The 23,903-nt window shown below is 41.2% G+C and overlaps 1 protein-coding gene across 1 annotated transcript in view; it reads right to left on the reverse strand.

Annotated features, from left to right (window-relative positions):
• Positions 1-23,903, reverse strand: part of NCKAP1L (NCK associated protein 1 like) — a 290,353-nt gene that overhangs the window by 54,364 nt on the left and 212,086 nt on the right. Inside the window, exon 27 of the mRNA XM_056562778.1 lies at positions 1,691-1,784. Within this exon, the coding sequence (XP_056418753.1) occupies positions 1,691-1,784 (94 nt within the window). The remainder of the gene's footprint in view (positions 1-1,690; positions 1,785-23,903) is intronic.

A 23,903-nucleotide genomic window follows, 5' to 3' on the forward strand; every position in this document is an offset into this window, starting at 1 on the left:
TGCTGTCCTGGCACCATAGGGGCTTCCTAAATGCGACACGCCCCCGAGCAAAATTTGCTCTCAAAAAGCCAAATATGACTCCTTCTCTTCTGAGCATTGTAGTTCGCCCATAGTGCACTTCAGGACAACTTATGGGGTACCTCCATACTCAGAAGAGATGGGGTTACAAATTTTGGGGGGTATTTTCTGCTATTAACCCTTGCATAAATGTGAAATTTGGGGGGAAACACACATTTTAGTGAAATTTTGTTTTAATTTTTTTACATATGCAAAAGTCGTGAAACACATGTGGGGTATTAAGGCTCACTTTATTCCTTGTTACGTTCCTCAAGGGGTCTAGTTTCCAAAATGGTATGCCATGTGTTTTTTTTTTCCTGTTCTGGCACCATAGGGGCTTCCTAAATGCAACATGCCCCCCAAAAACCATTTCAGAAAAACGTCCTCTCCAAAATCCCCTTGTCTCTCCTTCGCTTCTGAGCCCTCTACTGTGCCCGCCGAACACTTTACATAGACATATGAGGTATGTGCTTACTCGAGAGAATTTGGGCTACAAATATAAGTAAAAATTTTCTCCTTTTACCCCTTGTAAAAATTCAAAAATTGGGTCTACAAGAACATGCGAGTGTAAAAAATGAAGATTGTGAATTTTCTCCTTCACTTTGCTGCTATTCCTGTGAAACACCTAAAGGGTTAAAATGCTGACTGAATGTCATTTTGAATACTTTGGGGGCTGCAGTTTTTATAACGGGGTCATTTGTGGGGTATTTCTAATATGAAGACCCTTCAAATCCACTTCAAACCTGAACTGGTCCCTGAAAAATTGTGATTTTGGAAATTTTGTGAAAAATTGGAAAATTGCTGCTGAACTTTGAAGCCCTCTGGTGTCTTCCAAAAGTAAAAACATGTACATTTTATGATGCCAACATAAAGTGGACATATTGTATATGTGAATAAAAAAAAATGATTTGGAATATCCATCTTCCTTACAAGCAGAGAGCTTCAAAGTTAGAAAAATGCAAAATTTTCAATTTTTTCATCAAATTTTGGAATTTTTCACTAAGAAACGATGCAAGTATCGACAAAATTTTACCAATAACATAAAGTAGAATATGTCATGAAAAAACAATCTTGGAATCAGAATGATAGGTAAAAGCATTCCAGAGTTATTAATGTTTAAAGTGACAGTGGTCAGATGTTCAAAAAACGCTCTGGTCCTAAGGTGTAAAATGGCCTGGTCCTTAAGGGGTTAATATCCTTTTGGCCACCATGTATTATATGTACTTAGTACACAAATGACTAATGCAAGAAAAAAAGAGCTATGTGTTTCAATGTTTTTTTTTCTTTTCTTTTTAAAGCTGTGAACAGTCAAGTCAAAAATATGGGACTTTTGGCCAACTTTTATACTGGAGTAGCTTGTACTGGTTATTCTGATTTATATTATTACCTAATTATAGGTGAAAGCAAATTATGATAGTGTGTGTTTATTTCAGTATTCCGATTCATAGATTTGTATCACTACATCCTGACCATTTATTTAAGGTTTTGCAATTTGTTATTTACAAATACTGAAAAAAGGACATTGGCACCCTTACTAATGATGTCTATACACAAAACACCAGTTTGGGCACATTATGTATACACTATAATAACATGATATGATTAGTGTTTACATAAACAGTTTTATTATTACCTGTTTTCATGTTTGACAGGGCTGCCACAAGACTGGGGTCAACATCACATGGGATACCCGCTGAGGTTGCCAACTCAAATATGCTGAGAGTGACCTGGAAGATAGAAAACAACATTTTAATGACATATAAATGACAATTTAAGCTTTACTATCTCACTGTTTAATTAAGCAGTAATAATAATTCCAAAGTAAAAAAACAAATAAATAAAACTAATGAAATGCCCTTCCCCAGGAGGCTGTGAACTAATTGCCTGCCGGTAACCTCTGTAGACAGCTGGGGATGGAAAATCATACTGTGCTATTGTTTTTGCTCAAACATATAATAGGCTGGAATAACATGAGACTCAGTAAAACAGGTCAGTCTTAATGTGCCACATGGGGTTATTTTTTTTTTCCTCCTGCCTAGTGGAAAATTAGTTCATTACTATTTACTGCCAGCCCACATTCAATTACCCATTAATTCCTTATGACTGCATTTGTTTCTTAGTCCCTAAAGCAGTTGATGCTGCAGAATTGTGCCCATAAAGCAAAATATAATGGAAAATAAGTGGGCTTTTCCAAGCAAGTTGTTATTTTCTGTTCTGAATTACGCAACAACATTTTGTCTTTTTAACAAATAGGATTTAAACCAATTTGTACAGTAACAACTAAAGAGGACATTGAAGTAAAAGGGACAGAAACTAGGGAAATGTGGGAAATGCTGTCAACTAAGAACACCATTCCCACAGGCAAGCAACATGCAAGGGATGCTTTGCATTGTCAGGGACTGGAAAACCTGTTCAGGGTAATTTATGAGGAAAACCTGTTTCTGTCTGCAAGACATTTGAGACTGGGACATAGGTTCACCTTCCTTCAGGGCAATGACCCTAAACTTACACTGAATGGGTTTAAAGTGGTACTTCACTGTCCAGCGTTCGGAACATTTAGTTCAGAAAGCTGTGTGCGCACTGCAGGGGTTGGTCGTGACCCCTTGTGATGTCATGCCACGCCCCCTCAATTCAAGTCTATGGGAGGGGGTGTGGCTGCCACCACACCCCTTCCCATAGACTTGCATTGAGGGGGCATGATGTCACAAGGGGCGTGAAAGACCCCTGCAGCGCGCTCAAAGCGTTCTGAACTAAATGTTCTGAACGCTGGCCAGTGGAGTAACCATTTAAAGAGAAACATTTCAATGTCCTGGACTGGCCAAGACAAAGCTCTGACTTCAATCTATTTGAGAATCTGTGATAGTGTTTCCCAACCAAGGTGCCTCAACAAAGTACTGACTTTCAGGGGGTGGAGGTAAATACTTGTTCTCATTATAATTTTGTGTCGATTGTCTTAATTTTCATTCAAGTTACATAAAAAAATATTTAGCATTATTATACTACTTGATATGTTGTCTAAATGAAATGGTACAAGTGCCCATATATTTTGATTCCAAGTTGTAATGCACCAAAGTAGAAAAAACACCACAGTGGGGTCAATACTTTTCTAAGGCTGTAAAAGTTTTTATAAAGGTCAGTGATGCTTTTAAGAGGTATTCCAGGATTTTTTATTTGACTATGCTACAGGCGCTGTACGATAAGTGTAGTTTACAATATAGTGCCTGTACCTGTGTTTGATGGTGGTTTCCCAATTCTTACGTGATCTGTGCCCCGATGTTAATGGGTGTCATCTTAGGTTTTCCCAGGTTGCAATGTGACCCGAGACATTACACCACTGGTCAGGTGTTGGAAGGGAGCTTGTCTGCTTTAATGGGTGGTGCGACCGCTGGGTTTATTCTCCACATTGCTGCAGGGAATTGTCCCAGGTGTGCTGCAATGAGTGGGGTGGCTGATGTGTGGGAGGGAGAAAAGTGAACTCACACTTACAAACAAGAGATCCTGAGACTTGTATTTGGAGGGAGTAAGACGAATTGTTAGGGTGGACTAAAAACACAGCTATTTCGCGCCAAGACAAGCACAGATACTTCCCAAGCATGTCTATTACTGTCTGATAGGTAATTACTAAAATCACCTTATGGTGGATAACCCCTTTAACTTGTATAGCCTGTTTAGTCAGTAATTGAATCACTCACACAATTCAAATCAATCTATCTATCTATCTATCTTTCTACCTAACTATCTATCTTTCTACCTACCTATCATTTGTATCTACCGGTAAACAGAGTAAATAAAAACAGATCAGATGTGGATTCAACTGATCAAACTTCCCACTTTAAAATTCACAAGCAACACCTGTCATGCTGGGGGTTCACCATAGGTTTGTCACTAGATGACTGATATATATTCTATACAATATATAGTTTCCTTGATTTGTGCAGTAGTTACTACTCCATGTCAAAAGAGACTTCAGTCAGCTCCAGAAGGTAGCTTGTTGATACGTCTTGTCAGTTATTACTTAATACTCTCCCTATAAACTTCAGAAAAACCTGCCAGTGCACATCTTCACTAGGGAACTTCTTCTTAAAGAAGATCAGCATAAGGCAAGACAAGCTGTTTAGTATTCCTTCAAACTCTAGCCCTTGACAAGACATGTCTGCTATCTCTTAGTCACGTCAAGTTTTTTCTCTCAGTGCAACGCATCGCCAGGCAGCACGCAGCATGGTATCACACAATGCAGACTCTACAGACACAATCCGCATGATATTGCTGCCAAAAGACAAAGGTCCGGAACACTACAGCTGGACATTTGGTTCTTTCCTCCGCGGATGGTATAAAATCTTGTTTTATAGCCACAGATTTGGCAAGCGCTGCTCCATGCCAGCTCTAATTAAAGAATGGGGCACGATATGAAGTCAAATGGTGGTCTCTGTTGGGGCCTATGTAAATATGGAGTTTATAAAAATAAGTTCTAGTTCACTTTTTAATTAGTAAGATGTATGTGCTAAAAGAAAAAGGAAGAACAGTTGTTTATAAAATAAGGTCAAGTTGAAATAAAGAGTAAAGAAGATCTTTCCAAATTTGTATTCTCATGGAGTCTGACTGTTTTTCCATTATCTCTTTACATCTTCAGATTACTCAGTGGAATAATTTTGCATGACATTATTTTTAAAACATTTCAGTGTCATCATATAAGTATTTGTTCATCATTTCAATATAAGTTGTTACTGGGATAATGCTCCTCATCGCATGATGCTTATGATCATATTGAAGAATGCATTGACCTTGGATGATACATTTTCTAAGATCTGATTTCTGTAAACATTGAAAAATACAAATGTCTGAGGCAGTTAAAGTGAATATCCACTCGAACCCTGAATCACTAGCTCATGCAGGCAGGCATAGTATTGCATAAACTGCTATACTCTGCCTCTACATTGCATCCAAATTAAGTTGAATGAGGTCAAAGTGGATGAAAAAATACATAATAATAAAATACAGAATGAAAAATACAGAATACAGAAAATTCTGTGTGGTAATGGGGTGTTATGAGGGCTGATGTTGTTACCCTAGGGGCAGATGGCATTAACCCCTTTTATTCGTGACACCAGGGCATAGTTTATCCCCGATACCACGCAAAGGTATACCGCTAGATCTTGGGCTAGGCATGGTGGCAATAATGACTCCAATGCCAAGTTACAGATAACGGTAGCTTTACTGAGGGTAGACAGAGGGTAAAGTCTATACAGTCCAGCCAGGGCCCATGGAGGTGACCAGTGACTCAGAGATCTTAGGGGCTTGCTGGGACTTGTAGTAGAACTGGACAATTTAATGCAGGCCACGCTGACTTGACAGTTGCTGACAGGGACTGATTTGACTTGACTGATGACTGACAAAGCTATGACTGTAGCTTACTTGCAATTGACTGTGGCTGCAGACTGGACTTGAGGCCTCCAATGACTCTGGACACTCTCTAGGACTCGACTTGACCTCAGCAAAGACTTTTAGAGAAAGAAAGAGAGCTAGCTCCACCAAGGGCTTATATGGGGAAGACTAGCAGGGAGCCCATAGGTCACCGCTGGGATCACCTGGTCACTGGTACCTCCTGGGTAACAATCACATGAAAAGTCACATGGTAAACAGTCTTAAAGTGACAACACTTTCTGAACATATTACATGGTATAATACATTAGAAACATATTTACATGGGGGGACAGATGCAAGGGGGCCTACAGACCCTGTACGGAGGCTGCCTGACAGGGCAGAAAGAGTACGGGGCAACACCTCCCATACTGGGCCACCACATCTGTATTCTGTATTTTTTCATCCTGCACTGTTAATTGTCTAAGAGAGAATACTCTGCAACAGGTAATAATGGAATGGAATATACTCGGTGGTATCATCGGCAGTGGCGGTACACATCCCCCTCCTCCACTGTGATGTCATCCATGACCTTTGACAAGGAATTTCTACCGCACATTTTTACATAAATCTTTAAATGTGTACATAAACCCTGCAATGAATATCACTGTAATTACCTGACAAAGTGAGGGGGACCTTGTAAAACACGATGTCAAACTTCTAAACCAGAAATAAAAAAGGACTTTTTTTTTAAAGGATAGGGGATAAGATGTCTGATCGCGGGGGTCCCTCTGCTGGGGACCTTCGCAATCTCTCCTGCTGCCCCCTTGTCATCTACAGCACGGAGCCGAAGTTTGCTCCGTGCCTGATGACTGACGATACAGGGACCAGAGGATCGTGATGTCACGGTCCCGCCCCCTCGTGACATCACGCCCCACCCCCTTACTGCAAGTCTAGAGGAGGGGGCGTGGCCGCAGTCATTGTGTGTATTTTTGATCAGTGGAGGTGGTGGGTAGATTCATAGGGGAACTTTTATCAATGTCTTACTTAGGTAAGCATTTTTTTTAAGTCCTTTGTGTTTATTTGCCTTTGTGAATGCCTATGTGCACCAAATTTATGTCTTTTTGGCTTGTTAAATTTCGCGCACCTAGGCAAAACCTACCAAACTTGCTTTGCAAAGCAAATTGTATTGGCAAAAAATTTTTAATCACATGATGGTGAAGAATGGTGCAGAAAAGTCACACTGTTGCTGTGTTTTTTAGGGTTTTTTGACTTTTTGTTCAACATTTGCACTTGATAAATTTATAACCACTGCAAAGTAAAATCTCAAATTACCTTTGGTAAGGACTAACATTGGCCCAACGTAAGCCAAAACATATATAAATCTTTTCTATAGAATCTAAAAAGTAGTGGAAGGCATATTCTGTCTTGTCTAAGATTTGGCATGTCAGACACTGCCAATTGTAAAGGCCTGAGCCTAAATTCATGGGAGAGATCGATGGATCGGAAAAAAATTCTAAACATCCCACAGGTGGTTGCGATGTAAAGATTTTCTGAAGGCAGCAAGTGCCTTTTTAGGTATGGCTGACTATGATATTGCTGACAGGTCCACTTTCAAGATTCCTCTGCTGGTACAATGTTATCACACATGTTTGTATTAGAATGTTTTTGACAAAATTGTTGGGTACCAAAAAAAATTTTTAACATTTAAAAAAAAGGATGCAGTAGGGATATAAAAAATTTAACTCAATGTTTATTTTTTATAACAAAATTTTAATACATTTTTTTGTAAAGTGTGTGTGCTTAACTTTTTTTCTCTTTTTTTTCACATTTTTTATGTAGTACTACTACTCCCAGCATGGAACACAGCGATGCGAGCGATGTATACAGCCACTCCATCTCTGCTATAGGACGGTCACAGCGGGTGTCAGTAGTGACATCCACTGTGATGTATCCTTAAACAGGCACTACTTCTCCCAACATGGAGTACACTCTGCTCCATGCTGGGTGCTGTAGTACCTGCATTAATAGACAGATCGCAGCGAGTGTAACTTCTGACACCCGCTGTGATCTGTCTATTAATGCAGGTACTACAGCTCCCAGCATGGAGCAGAGTGTACTCCATGTAGGGAGTAGTAGTACTTGTAGTTAAGGAAAGATCACTGCGGGTATCGCTCCTGACACCCGCTGTGATCTTCCTGTATAGATGTGTGATCCTCCTGTAAATATAGATGCCGCGGCCGCTCTCCTATGGTCCCCTGCACGCCGTATATATACACATATTACTATTTCTCACAGAGAGCTGTGATTGTCTGGAACCATCTGGCCAATCACAGCTCTGCGGGAAATAGGAATATGTGTATATATACGGCAGTACAGGGGACCAGAGAAGAGCGGCCGCCGCATCTATCTATTATACAGGAGGATCGCAACAAACCCTGGCGATCTGTCAATAAGTACAGGTAACTACTACTCCCATCATGGAACAGTGTGTTCCATGCTGGGAGTAGTAGTGCTACCTAAAAAATAAAAAAAAATAAAAAGTGAAAAACACACACACACTACATATTTAAAATTAATAAACATTTCATAATAAATAAGATAAATTTTGTTAGATACAATTTTTTCCATCACTAATGTATCTTTTTTAGAAAAAATTTTTATTGTACCCTACGAAATTTTAATAAAAAAGTTATCTCCATAATTTTTTGGGATCGCTAAAGTCCAAAAAAGAATAAAAACCGCCTGCAAAAACGCAAAATTTAAAACCAACATGGCGTTTTTCTTGGCGTTTTTGCTCTCCAATAGACTTCTATGGGAGGAAAACGCCACGATTTCAGGGCAAAAAACGCCAAACTAGGTTTTGTCGGGCGTTTGGAAAATCCAGCCTCTGAGCCCGAAATTGCAGAAAAAACGCCAAAAGGATAAAAAAAAAATGACAAACTGAAAAACGCCAAGTGAATCTGGCATTTTGCAGTTTACTATTGACTTGCAGCTAACATCTGGATGCGGGAAAATTGGCGTTTTTAATGGCGTTTTTGCAAAAAAAACCTCAGTTCCAGCCTAAACCTCCAGACATGGTTCCTTGCATATTTCAGCAAAATGTTCTTGTCATGTCTGTGTAGATGAGGAATTCCAGTATTTCTGGTCACTTATCAAAACCTCTATTTGCAAAATACAGCTCTATCCACATTTTCAAGCAGGATCCCACTCCATATAAGCATATACATCAGAAAAAGACTTGGCACTTGTGAATAAAGTGGCTTTATTTGTCCGCAATCTGGTATTTAGAAAACGTTTTGGTCAAAAGTGACCTTCATCAGATCAGGCTTGCTCTGGAGAAAATGCATAAGGTATAATGGTGGCTGGCAGCAGCGCTAAATGAGTTAGGTGTGCGACATATGGTCGCTGTTGTCACATTTTTTTAAATGTACTGTTAGTCTCTACTGTATATGAAAGTAAGGGGGATTGTGTGCTCTGCTGTATGGTAACAGCAGGGAGTTCAGAGAGAAAACCAGGAAGCGATCAGATTCACGAGGGAGAAGAACAGTACAGTCAGGTAGGTTTTTTTACCCAAACTACACATTTGTACACACACACATCTGATTTTAACAACTTTGCTTTGTGAGGAAAACCCCTTTAAAATGTAGCACTGTTCATTGCTGAGAGAGCTTGTCAGAATATGAGGCTATACGTTGTTCAGGCAGCATAAATCTACTGCCAGACTCCCTTTAATGACTTGATCGCTATTTATTTGATGTAGAGCTTTAAATTGAAAGTCCAGCATTGATCTCCCCATTGTAAAAATATTATTAAAGGGAAAATGTCAGCCTGTTCATCCATACTAAACCCAATACAGTGAGTTATAGGGTGAACAGGAGTCCAATGAGGGGTCACTAACCTAAATATGTTCAGTAGGTCCTGAGTAGTGTTGCTCGCGAATATTCGCAATGCAAATTTTATTTGCGAATATCGCAAATTCGCGAATATTCGCGAATATAGCAATATATATTCGCAATTACGAATATTCATATTTTTTTTTTTTTTACAATACACATCACAGTGATTATCCCTCTCTGCTTCCAGCTTGCGTGGTGTAAAGAAGACTCTAATACTACTATGTGAGACTGGCGTGCGAATTTTCGCATTTGTGGAAATTTGCATATGCTAATTTTCGCATATGCGAAGTTTTGCATATGCAATTTTTTTATATACTAATTTTCACATATGAAAATTTTCCTATATGCAACTTTTCGCATATGCGAAAATAGAACACGAATATTACGAATATGCGAATTTTGCGAATATATGACGAATATTCATCCATATATTCGCGAAATATCGCAAATTCGAATATGGCCTATGCCGCTCAACACTAGTCCTGAGATATCTCACCCAGAAGTTCCTCTGCTAAAATCTGTGAATTGCTGTGCAAATGAAAAATAAAATTTTACATTTTCACGGACCACTGTTCCAAAACTCTGTCAGACACCTGTGGGGTGTCAATGCTCACTGCAACCCTTATTACATTACGTGCGGGGTGAAGTTTCCAAAATGGGGTTACATGTTGGGGGGGGTCCACTGTTCTGGCACTATGGGGGCTTTGTAAATGCACATGGCCTTCAATTTCTGACACATTCTCTCTCCAAAAGCCCAAAGGCGCTCCTTTTCTTCTGAGCATTGTAGTTCGCCTGCAGACCACTTTACATCCACAAATGGGGTATTTATATAATCAGAAGAAATGGGGCTACAAATTTTGGATTTTTGTTTTGTAAAAATAGGGTAAAACCAGCATTTTAGTGATTTTTTTTTTTCATTTTCACATCCAATTCGTCAAACACCTGTGGGGTGTTAAGGCTCACTATACCCCTTGTTTCGTTCCGTGAGGGGTGTAGTTTCCAAAATGTGGTCACATGTGGGTATTTACTGTTTTGCGTTTATGTCAGAACCGCTGTCAAATCCGCCACCCCTGTGCAAATCACCAATTTAGACCTCAAATGTACATAGTGCGCTCTCATTCCTGAGCCATGTTGTGTGCCCGCAGAGCACTTTACGTCTACATATGGGGCATTTCCAAATTTTACAAATTTTGGGGGTCTTTTTTTTTCCTTTTACCTCTTGTGAAAATTAAAATATGGGGCAACACCAGCATGTTAGTGTAAAAAATTACATTTTTTTACACTAACATGCTGGTGTAGAACCCAACTTTACCTTTTAATGGGAGTTTGAACTGCAGCAGAAAATTCCTGCATCTCAAACTTGCAGCAGAAAACTTGCTGTAAACCCCCGCCTGTGTGAATGTACCCTGTATCAATCACGTGATCATGAGGCGCCACCCGTGCCACCTCACTCCTGCTGGGTAAGGGTGAATGGGGCTCCATTCACCCTTTTTTCCGGGTCACCAGAGACCCGATTGACCCAGAATCGCCACAAATCAATACTGACCGGCGACATGTGTGTGTGTGTGGGGGGAGTGTGTGTCTCAGAACCCCTCCAGGAGTTTTCACGGGGTGCCTGCTGAATGATTTTAGCAGGCATCCAGGCCAGTCCCCACCCGGTGAGTGGCAGGAACCGGAATTCCCACGGGCGTACGAGTATGGAGCCCCATTCACCCTTACCCAGCAGGAGTGAGGTGGCATGGGTGGCGCCTCATGATCACGTGATTGATACAGGGTACATTCACACAGGCAGGGGTTTACAGCAAGTTTTCTGCTGCAAGTTTGAGATGCAGGAATTTTCCTTGGTCCTTAAGTGGATAAGCAAAACTGTGGTTTCACTAGCAACAAGGAAGATTGTAATATTTTAATAAAACTAGAAGCAGGGATGGTGGTTTCCAATTTTTTATTCCAAACCTCAATCAATATGCATCTTATTTAGTCTACTCTACTGTGTTAATTACTAAATCAATTCTTCAGAGATGTAACGATTCTATATTCGAACCATGATCCCTCCCTAGACCTTACTGATCCCTAAGTCTACTTGCTTGGTAACAGGTTAAAAATCCAAAGCTCAAGTAATCCCTTGTCAATCTCATAGTTCATTTACTTTCTGTAAGTATGCTTTATGAACTACTGGAAAAAGGGAAGATATTGAGAGAGGGATGCTTCAATAACAAAATGTTCACACCAATCATAGTGTTTTGACATTTAGGCAAATACAGTTGCAAGAAAAAGAAAGTGAACCCCTTGGAATAACCTATATTTTAGCAATAAATGCTAATAAAATATGGTCTGATTATTTATTATTTCACAATTATAGCCACAAATAGTTGTACTGTTCATACTATTGAGTCGACAATCTCAGTGTTAATGACTTTTCTAGGAGCTAATTAGCAAATGTGTTTTAATTAAAGCATCATTGTTACTTTTGACATGTCACACAGACACTCTCTGGCTTGCTGCTCAACTCATTGCAGAAGATGAGCCCCATTATAAGGCTAGGTTTCCACTTGTTTATATAGATATATTTTTTTATACCTAAAAAAATGCCAGCAAAAATGCCAGAAAAACTGCCACAGCTTTTTCCTGCATTTTGGCAGTCGTTCCAGCCTTTTTTCTGTTGTGTGGAAACGGCCAATTTTGTACCCTGTGACAGTTTTCTCACTGCCTCCAGGGTACCACTCTGTGGGTTGGATGCTGAGGGCCCAGTCCAAAGAGTGTAAGGATATGAGGAGTGATGTATAGCATCACTACTCACCTACAGATAGCTATATATAGTGTATAAAGAAGACAAGGTACACTTACCTCCCTTGCTCCCTGTAACTCTGCCCCTAGTGATGATGTCATTAGGGGGCGGAACTACACACAGGTGCCAGGCTTGTAAGGGTGTGAGGCTCTGTTCACATTTTCCGTTTTTGTATAATGTGAACAGACCCTTCTGGCAGTGTGTTCCCAGACAGGGAGACTCCAGCTGTTGTTAAACTACAACTCCCAGCATGCCCAGACAGCCAAAGGCTGTCTGGGCATGCTGGGAGTTGTAGTTTTGCCTCAATTGGAGGCTCCCTGTTTGGGTAGACATTGCATTATGAGCGCTTTCCCCAGCAGAGAGCGCCAAAAATGTCCTAACCAATTTATTTATTTTTTCTTCTCATTTCAGATCCGTGTATGCAGAGAATTACAGAGGTATCGATGGATTATGGTGGATGAACTGGATTTTTTTTCTTTTAATAAAATGGTTAGCAAGGGCTGTGGGGAAGTGTTTTTTTAAATAAAATAATTTTTCCAATGTGTCATGTTTTTTTTTTATTGAATTTTCAGGCATAGTAGTGGAAGCCGTCTTATTGCTAAGCTGGGCTTAGCGTTAGCCCCCAAAACAGCGCTAGCCCCCAATTATTATCCCGTTACCCACCACCACATGGGTGCCGGGAAGAGCCAGTACCAACAGGCCTGGAACGTCATAAATGGTGCTCCTGGGCCTAGGCGGTAACAGGCTGGCGTTATTTAGGCTGGGGAGGGCCAGTAACAATGGTCCACGCCCACCCTAGTAACGTCAGGCTGTTGCTGTTTGGTTGGTATCTGGCTGAGAATAAAAATACGGGGGAACCCTGTGCTTTTTTTAATTTTTATTTATTTATTTATGAAAAAAAATGTATAGGGTTTTTCTGTATTTTCATTCACAGCCAGATACCAGCAGCCGCCTGACGTTTCCAGGGTGGGCGAGGACCATTGTTACTGGCCCTCCCCAGCCAAAATAATACCAGCCTGTTACTGCCTAGGCCCAGGAGCGCCATATTTGACGCTCCGGGCCTGTTGGTACCGGTTCTTCCCGCCACCCCTGTGGCAGTGGGTACCGGGGTAATAATTGGGGGTTAGCGCTAGCAGTTTTAAGGGCTAATGCTAAGTCCCCGCTTAGTAATGGATTCTGTCAATAAAATGGCTTCCACTACTAAGCCTAAAAATTCAATTTAAAAAAAACACGACACATTGGAAAAATTATTTTATTTAAAAAAAAACACTCCCCCACAATCCTCGTTAGCCATTTTATTAAAAGAAAAAAAAAAAAAAAGTTCATACGCCATAATCCATTGAATCTGCTGTAATCCTCTGCATACAGGGATCTGAGATGTGAAGAAAAAAAAAACACAAAAAATTGGTTAGGACATTTTTACCACTCTCCACTCATAATGCAATGTCAACCCAAACAGGGAGGCTTCAATTAGTGCAAAACTACAACTCCCACCATGCTGGAAGTTGTAGTTTAGCAACAGCTTGAGTCTCCATGTCTAGGAAGACACTGCCAGAAGGGTCTGTTCACATTATACAAAATGCACAATGTGAACAGAGCTTCAGACTTACCAGCCTGGCTCCCGTCTGTAACTCCGCATCCTAATGATGTCATCACTAGCGGGCAGAGATACATGGACCAAGCCAGGTCTGGAGGGAGGTAAGGGGACTTCTTCATCTTCTGTATACACTATATACAGCTATATATATATATATATATATATATATATAGCTGTAAATATTGTATACCACCCAAAGGGTTAACCTACACTGTCCAGCAGTGTAAGTTAACTCTTTCCTTGCCGGGCTGGCGCATTGCGCACAGCTCAGCAAGGGGTTAAGTTGCAGGCTCACTGTAAGTTCTTGCTGGGCAGTAGATATCCAACGTATATCTACTGCTCAGCATCAGCTGTTCTCCCGATTCTGTAGCCGTGAGCACAGCTGAGTCCCAAAATTCACATCAGGAGGATCGCAACAGGTGTCAGGAGTAACACTTGCTGTGATCTGTCCCTTACTGCAGATACTACTGCTCCCAACATGGAGTACACTCTGCTCCATGCTGGGAGTTGTATTACCTGTACTAACAGACAGATGGCCCTGGTGTCACTTCTGACACCCATTGCAAACTGTCTATTAATGCAGGTACTACAGCTCCCAGCAAGGAGTGTGCTCCATGTTATGGGTAGTAGTACCTGCAGTAAGGGACAGATCACAGCAGGTGTCACTCCTGACACCCTCTGCTATCCTCTGGTATAAGCTATAGAAGCGAGCGGCAGCGCACTTGTCTGGTCCCCTGCCCACACTATACTCTGCTGTGATATGAGGTTATCTTCACATCACATATTTGTATATGCCACTGAGAGCTGTGAGTGGCCAACACTATCCGGCCAATCACAGCTCTCAGCAGGAAATATGAATCTGTGAAGTGAAGAGAACTTCACATCACAACGGAGTATAATGTCGGGCAGGGGACCAGACAAGTGTGGCTGCCACTGCTTCTGTAGCTTATACCAGAGCTTATACCAGCAGGTGTCAGTAGTGACACTCGCTGCGATCTGTCAATTATTACAGGTACTGCTACTCTCATCGTGGAACAAAAATGTAAAAAATAAATTAAAAAAGTGAAAAACACACACATTTTATTCAATACATTATTAAATCCATTATTAATAAAAACTTTAACAAAATTAATTATAAAAAATATATATAATTTTTACATTTAAATGGCCCCTTTCTTCATTTTTTATTATTGTTAGCTACATTTTTAGCAAAAAAAGGCCAAGAAAAGCACCATGTGGGTTTTAACTTTGGGTTTTTTGCAGGTGGTTTTTATTCTTTTTTTGGATCCAAAAAGTGATGGAGATACCTTTTTTAATAAAATGTCATAGGGTACTATTAAAAAAAAAAGAATAAAAAAGATACAGTAGTGATGAAAAAATTTGTATCTAACGAAATGTATCTTTTATTATAATAACATTTTTATTAATTTTTAAAGCAGGCATCAATTTATGTGGGCAGGCAGAGCACTAGAAATGTAGCTGACAATAATAAAAATGTATTTTGTGTGTGTTTTTCACTTTTTTCTTTTACATTTTTTAGGTAGTACTACTCCCAGCATTTAACACACTGTTCCATGATGGGAGTAATAGTACATGTACTTCTGACACCAGTTGCAATCCTCCTGTATAATGTATAGATGTGGCCGGACGCTCTTCTATGGTCCCCTGCACTTCCGTATATATACACCTATTCATATTTTCGACAGAGAGCTGTGATTGGCCAGATGGTTCCAGCCAATCACAGCTCTCTGCGGGAAATATGAATAGGTGTATATATAAGTCAGTGCAGAGTACCATGGAAGAGCTGCCGGCCGCATCTATACATTATACAGGAGGATCAGAAATGACACTCGCTGCAATCTGTCTATTAATGCAGGTACTACAGCTCCCAGCATGGATCAGAGTGTGCTCCATGTTGGGAGTAGTAGTACCTGCAGTTAAGGACAGATCACGGTGGGTATCACTCCTGACACCCGCTGCGATAATCTTTCATCCTTGAGATGCGGAGTGGCTTTCTCCTGCGGTCACATCTCTGCACTATACTCTGGCCGGCCACTCACCATTCATATTTCCCGCTGAGAGCGGTGATTGGCTGCCACCATCTGGCCTATCCCCACTCTGGGTGTTCTATTCACATCACTGGCCGGAGTACAGAGCAGAGATGCGAGCGCTGTATAGAGCCGCTCCGTATCGCTGCTATATTATGGACAATCGCATTGGGTGTCAGGAGTGACACCCGGGGCGATATGTCTACAAGTACAGAAAACTACTACTCCCATCATGGAACAGTCTGTTCCAAGCTGGGAGTATTAGTACTACCTAAAAAATATTTAAAAAAAAAAAAGGAAAAAAAAGTGAAAAACACACACAAACTACATTTGTATTATTGCCGACTACATTTTTAGTGCTCTGCCCGCCCACATAAATTGATCCCTGTTTAAAAATTAAGTTAAATTATAATTTTTTTTAATTTCGTAAAATTATTTTTTTTTCCATCACTATGGCATCTTTTTTTTTTTTTTTTTTTTTTGGTACACAGCAAATTTTGAAAAAAACATCAAAGGGGCCAAAAATGCATTTTCCACTCAAAAGCAAAAAACTTGCTTGGCTGTGGCGTTTTTTTCTGGCATTTTTTGTTGCGTTTTTTTGGGCCACAAAAAAAACAAGTAGAAACTTAGCCTAATTCTGATTAAATAACAATTAGACAACATGTTACTAGCATTCAATAAAGGAATCAAGGTAAATCCAAAGGGTTAGCTCATTGCCAACTTTATTTGCATGAATGTCAAAGAACAGAGCTTTCCAAGTGTTTCTAAGTGTTCCTCAATGTCAGCATTATGGTGTCTGTTGATTACAAGGATGGTTGGAAGGAATAATATGGTCGCCACATTAAAACTTTGGCTGGGTTCACACAACGTTTTTGCAATACAGTTCCCACATACAATTTCAATTTGAAAACCTTAGGGAACTGTATTGAAAACCGGATGCATTGACTCTCCATTGAAAACTATATGCCAAAAGATGTATCCGGTTGTGTCCGTTTTGCATCCTGAATGGTTTTGTCAGTTTTTTTCCTGTACTCAAAACTGTAGCCTACCACGGTTTTTGGTCCAGGTGAGAAACCGTATGGAAACCGTATATGTTTTTTTTTTAACATGGGAGTCAATGGGTCCTGCACAGAACCGTATGTTTGTACGGTTCCATCCGGTTTTCACCATAAGGTTTTTGACTTTGCACAGTTTTTTTACTCGGAATTTCAATCAAACAAGTGAATCTTTATTTACAATGGAATGAAAAGTTAAAAACGTATATGTTTTTTTCTTAAAAAACGGATGCAACCGGACATCAAACCGGATGGTTTTTAGCCATATAAGGATTAAAATTTGTACACACGTTTTGATACAGTTTAGTTAGGTTTTGAGGAATCAGTTTTTTTTATCAAAAGCCTGATGCGGGAACTGTATTGTAAAAACGTGGTGTGAACCCAGCCTTTATGGAAGAATGAATGTCCCACCCTGATCCTGGTTGAACATTGCAGCACAGGGCAGAGAATGGCTATAGGGACAAAAAAAAGTAACTGTTCTAGAAGATGGAAATGGGATTTGGATTGTTACTATTTTCGTTGATGAGTTTGAATTGCAGGATTGCCTCTTTTAGACTCTTTTAGGGTGCGTTCCCACAGGGCGTATACTCAGCGTATTTGACGCTGCGCAAATTTTACGGCAGCAGCGGGAAATATGCTGCGTATCCCTTGCTCACTATACACACAGGGCTTTCCGGCGGCAGCCCTATGTGTGTAGTGAGTTTTGGAGGTGGGGCCGTGTCCCGGCGTGACTGTGACACGCGGCCCCACCTCCAAAACTCACTGCACACATAGGGCTGCCGCCGGAAAGCCCTGTGTGTATAGTGAGCAAGGGATACGCAGCGTATTTCCCGCTGCTGCCATAAATTTTGCGCAGCGTCAAATACGCTGCTTATACGCCCTGTGGGAACGCACCCTTATGGGGGTGATTTGAGAAATGTTGACCTTGTTGTGTCTGCTATACCCTGTTATTGCATACGGTTCCATATAATTACTAAGGCTAGGTTTAGACTATGGAATTTCTGCCTGCAATTCTGCTTTGAAATTGCAGGCAGAATTTCTGCTTACTAAAATGTATAGTATAGTGAATGGGTTTTCGTTCACTAATTCACACTTCGGAATTTTTTAAGCGGAATTTGTGAACGGAAAATCTGCTTTAAAATATCCGCCTGAAGAATGGCGTTGCTCTTTCTTCAGGCGGATTATCCTCGAGGAACACATTGTAGTCTATTGGGGACTGCAATGTCCGCGCAGTCCTAGCACCGACTGATTCCGACTGGCCACACTTAGAATCTCTAGATGGAAAATTTCTGTCCGGAGATTCCGCAGTTTGAACCACTGCTATACCTACTAATGGCTATATGTGCTATACCTACTAATTCTCCAAGTAAAATTTCACTTCTTAGAAGTTTTACTTATACTTAACCATAAAGCTGGGTTGACCTTAGCATAATATGGACACTTCTTTAACCCCTTAAGGATGCCGCCTGTTTTTACCTTAATGACAGGGTCCAATTTTTCAAATCTGGCATGTGTCTCTTTAAGTGGTAATACCTCTGCCTTATGACGATACTCAATTTATTGAGCTTTTTATGTTTTTTTTCCTTTTCACAACAAAATCTTTTTTTCCCTTTTTTGTGTCCAACGTCAATGTGTGAGTGCTTATTTTATTTTATTGGTACTATTTTTGTGATTCATGCTATCTTTTTTACTCCATGTTTTGGATAAAAATTTGCGATTGATGAACTTTTTTTATTTAAATTTTTTTAAGGCGTTCACCGTGCGGGATAAATACCATTATTGAACAAGCCATTATGAATGTGGTGATACCTATTTTGTATAGGTTTAGCCATTTAAAAAAAAATAAAAAAAATTTTTAGGGGGGGGGGGGTGATTTATATGGGGTTTTATTCGGAAAGGGGCAATTATTTAATTTATTTTACACTTCATTAATTTATTGAAAAAACTTTTATTTTTATACTTTTATAAACTGTCAGCATACAATGACATGCAGCCGGTGTGATCCAGCCATGCATGTCTGATATGTTGAAATCCCACTTATGTGGAAATGGCAAATTCCTGATCATATATATATATATATATATATATATATATATATATATATATCATAAAATGTTGCAGTATCTTGTAATACATTTTTTTATTGGACTAACAGAATTTTGTAGAGACAAGCTTTCGGGATTCCTCCCTTTATCAAGTCCTAAGCAAATCTAAGCTCACAAGTAGAAGACAAACGGCTAAAGATATTAACATGAAACTTGGAACACATTTTACTTATAAATCAACAACAAACATAGGATAGGTAATTTAACCCTTACTCAGCCCCATTTGCCAGGGCCGGGGTTTTTGTTTAAAGTCCCATACAAGTCTATGGGAAATATATGTTACTGCATAACTTCCAAACGGCTGGAGATATTTCGATAACACTTGGTGACATGTTACTTATATGCCCAATTAAAATATAGGATAGTTAATTCAACCCTTAACTACCCCCATTTGTGAGGGTCAGGGTTTTTGTTTAAAGTCTTATCAGCAGCATGTAAAATACTGTACAGACCTACAAGGGGTCAAGTTGCCTCCCAGCATAAACAATATGAAAAAACCTCTAAATAAATATAAAGGTGTGGGGGAAGTGCTATTTAAGACATAACTTTTAATATATGCTTACTAAAACACACCAATATGTGCAAAGTGATTATACCCACATAAAAATAAAATCATGCGACACAGGATCTGTTAGGATCACCACCCATTTGGTGGATTTATCATGAATCTAATGTGTAGATACACATATTTAGTCATGAATCTCTAATAAGAAATATAATTCTCAACGCGTTTCTACTCCAATCAAGAGTGTTCTCAGGAGAATATCAGAATAATAGAGATAATAAGAGTATCACATTTAAATAAACATGGTATTACTGAGTGACCCACGATACAGGGTATCACTCAGAGGGTGTGATCTTTCCCAGCTGAAACAGGAGAATGCCGGCACGACCTAAAAAGAAAACCAACAGTACAGTCAGCCCAGTATACGGACTTGCACTAAATGTAGTTTTTGTAGGGCTGAAAAACTCACAGTCCTTGCCGTGGTTCCGGACACCTATAAATAAAATGATATATTCCTATCAATAAACAAGGTTCCGCTGTACCTGTGATGTAAATCTAGCATATCGCCGCTAGTGCGCTGTACTCACTGTCAGCTGGTCTAGGTGCCGATCACAGGATCCCGGGAGGTGCGCAACCCGCAGTGGCGGGGAGCCGGAGTGATTCTAACCGGCTGCAATGCGCTCACCTTCCGGGTCCCTCGCTGTCTGGCGTCATATCCTGGCGCCTCCGTGTGACGTCGGCAGTGCCTTCCCCACTCTGATGCCCACAGGAGGCGGGTCAAAATGTCGAATACACTACTATGATTCAGGGCCGGATTCAGGTATGTATGGGAGTGACTTATTGCTAGTTATAGAGTATACTTACTCCTGTATGACTGGTTATATATTGCTGAATGAACCAATGGGAGTAATAACAATAATTGGCATTGAAACACTAAAATTGCAAAGAATGCCTAAACAGGGGTATATAAAAACCGATCGCGAGCATGTCGCAGTGTAAACGTGCCATTTAAAAATGAAATAGGCACAAGGTCCCGCAAGATAAGGGTACACATGCCGGATGATCATGACCGGATATACCCCAGAATAAAGACCACATTATACATTAAAAAGGTGCCTAAATTGGTCATACCATGATCTAAATAAATTATACTTATCCCAAAGGTTAAACTAGGATAGCCCCAAATAAGAACAGCCCATATCAAAAACTCCTCTATTGTACTTCTTATTACATGTATTTACATGTACATGAAATCAGCAGACGGATGTAGGAGGCAAAGCCCCCAGAGAAAAACATTTTTTTTTATATATATAAAATTGTTGGTCCCCATTCAGACACAAGGGTGGTCCCCCTGGGATTCTAACAAAAAATAGGGGGAAACAAGGGGAATGATAGGGGCCTAGGGATCCTAGACTTACCCTGCACTAACTCAGGCCCTATGCCCTAGGCGGTGTAATCGCCCTAATAAGGGCGGCCCCGCTCACGTTCCACCTACTTGGCCTAGCTCATACTAAGTAAATAAGGTGACACTAACTTGAAGACCCACTAGGGTCTCAACTAACTACCTATTAGTCACCAATAAGGGGGACCACATCCCTTTCTGGAAGGGGACATCACAAAAAGGGAGCAAAACTTAATTGGTCATTGAGACCTCTAGGGTTCAATGTGCCCATCTCAAAAATCCATCTACTCTCCCTTTGAAGGAGGAGTCTATCATAAGTTACCCCCTCTCGGGGACGGACGAATGAGCTCCAACCCCAGGAACTTGAGTTGTGTACAACAACCACTATGGACCAAATTCATGTGGCGGGCCAGGGATGTGTCCCTCTTATGTTTGACATCGCCAAGATGTTCCAATATCCGTTTTTTTAAAAAGAGGGACACATCCCTGGCCCGCCACATGAATTTGGTCCATAGTGGTTGTTGTACACAACTCAAGTTCCTGGGGTTGGAGCTCATTCGTCCGTCCCCGAGAGGGGGTAACTTAGAAAGACTCCTCCTTCAAAGGGAGAGTAGATGGATTTTTGAGATGGGCACATTTAACCCTAGAGGTCTCAATGACCAATTAAGTTTTGCTCCCTTTTTGTGATGTCCCCTTCCAGAAAGGCATGTGGTCCCCCTTATTGGTGACTAATAGGTAGTTAGTTGAGACCCTAGTGGGTCTTCAAGTTAGTGTCACCTTATTTACTTAGTATGAGCTAGGCCAAGTAGGAGGAACGTGAGCGGGGCCGCCCTTATTAGGGCGATAACACCGCCTAGGGCATAGGGCCTGAGTTAGTGCAGGGTAAGTCTAGGATCCCTAGGCCCCTATCATTCCCCTTGTTTCCCCCTATTTTTTGTTAGAATCCCAGGGGGACCACCCTTGTGTCTGAATGGGGACCAACAATTTTATATATAAAAAAAATGTTTTTCTCTGGGGGCTTTGCCCCCTACATCCGTCTGCTGATTTCATGTACATGTAAATACATGTAATAAGAAGTACAATAGAGGAGTTTTTGATATGGGCTGTTCTTATTTGGGGCTATCCTAGTTTAACCTTTGGGATAAGTATAATTTATTTAGATCATGGTATGACCAATTTAGGCACCTTTTTAATGAATAATGTGGTCTTTATTCTGGGGTATATCCGGTCATGATCATCCGGCATGTGTACCCTTATCTTGCGGGACCTTGTGCCTATTTCATTTTTAAATGGCACGTTTACACTGCGACATGCTCGCGATTGGTTTTTATATACCCCTGTTTAGGCACTCTTTGCAATTTTAGTGTTTCAATGCCAATTATTGTTATTACTCCCATTGGTTCATTCAGCAATATATAACCAGTCATACAGGAGTAAGTATACTCTATAACTAGCAATAAGTCACTCCCATACATACCTGAATCCGGCCCTGAATCATAGTAGTGTATTCGGCATTTTGACCCGCCTCCTGTGGGCATCAGAGTGAGGCGGGCACTGCCGACGTCACACGGAGGCTCCAGGATATGACGCCAGACACCGAGGGACCCGGAAGGTGAGCGCATTGCAGCCGGTTAGAATCACTCCGGCTCCCCGCCACTGCGGGTTGCGCACCTCCCGGGATCCTGTGATCGGCACCTAGACCAGCTGACAGTGAGTACAGCGCACTAGCGGCGATATGCTAGATTTACATTACAGGTACAGCGGAACCTTGTTTATTGATAGGAATATATCATTTTATTTATAGGTGTCCGGAACCACGGCAAGGACTGTGAGTTTTTCAGCCCTACAAAAACTACATTTAGTGCAAGTCCGTATACTGGGCTGACTGTACTGTTGGTTTTCTTTTTAGGTCGTGCCGGCATTCTCCTGTTTCAGCTGGGAAAGATCACACCCTCTGAGTGATACCCTGTATCGTGGGTCACTCAGTAATACCATGTTTATTTAAATGTGATACTCTTATTATCTCTATTATTCTGATATTCTCCTGAGGACACTCTTGATTGGAGTAGAAACGCGTTGAGAATTATATTTCTTATTAGAGATTCATGACTAAAGATGTGTATCTATACATTAGATTCATGATAAATCCACCAGATGGGTGGTGATCCTAACAGATCCTGTGTTTAATGATTTTATTTTTATGTGGGTATAATCACTTTGCACATATTGGTGTGTTTTAGTAAGCATATATTAAAAGTTATGTCTTAAATAGCACTTCCCCCACACCTTTATATTTATTTAGAGGTTCTTTTTGTTTAACCTCTTAAGGACGCAGGGCGTATGGATACGCCCTGCATCCCGAGTCCTTAAGGACGCAGGGCGTATCCATACGCCCGTGGGAATTCCGGTCCCCACCGCTAGCCGGTTGGGGACCGGAGCCGGATGCCTGCTGAAATCGTTCAGCAGGCATCCCGGCATATCGCCCAGGGGGGTCATTATGCCCCCCCATGTCGGCGATCGCCGCAGATCGCTGGACAATTCAGTCCAGCGATCTACGGTGATTCCGGGTCAATCGGGTCTCCAGTGACCCGGTGACCCGGAATAACTGGCTGTTCGAGGCCGTCTCTGACGGCCCCTAACAGCCAGAGCCTGCAGGGGTGAGGTGGCACTGGTGCCACCTCACGATCGCCCTGATTCGTCGGCCGGATTACCGGCCGACCAATCAGGGCGCCTGCTGCGGGTGTCACTCCCGCACCCGCTCCGCCCCTCTTCCGGAGGGCGTGAGCGGGTGCGGGAAGACGACCCCGGGTGCTGGGGACCCCGATCCCCGGCGTCCATGTTGGGATCGGGGCCCCAGGAGCGACGGCGGCGGCGAGGGACAGTCCTGCGATGGAGCAGCAGCAGGAGGTGAGTTACAGCCTCCTGCTGTTGCTTAGCAACAGCTCCTAGCATGCAAAAAGGGCATGCTGGGAGCTGTAGTTATGCAACAGCAGGAGGCAGACCACCACAACTCCCAGCATTCCCTTATGGGCATGCTGGGACTTATGGTTTTGCAACAGCTGGAGGCACATTTTTTCTATGGAAAAGTGTAC

This window comes from Hyla sarda, chromosome 2, assembly GCF_029499605.1.
Source record: "Hyla sarda isolate aHylSar1 chromosome 2, aHylSar1.hap1, whole genome shotgun sequence".
Lineage (NCBI taxonomy): Eukaryota > Metazoa > Chordata > Amphibia > Anura > Hylidae > Hyla > Hyla sarda.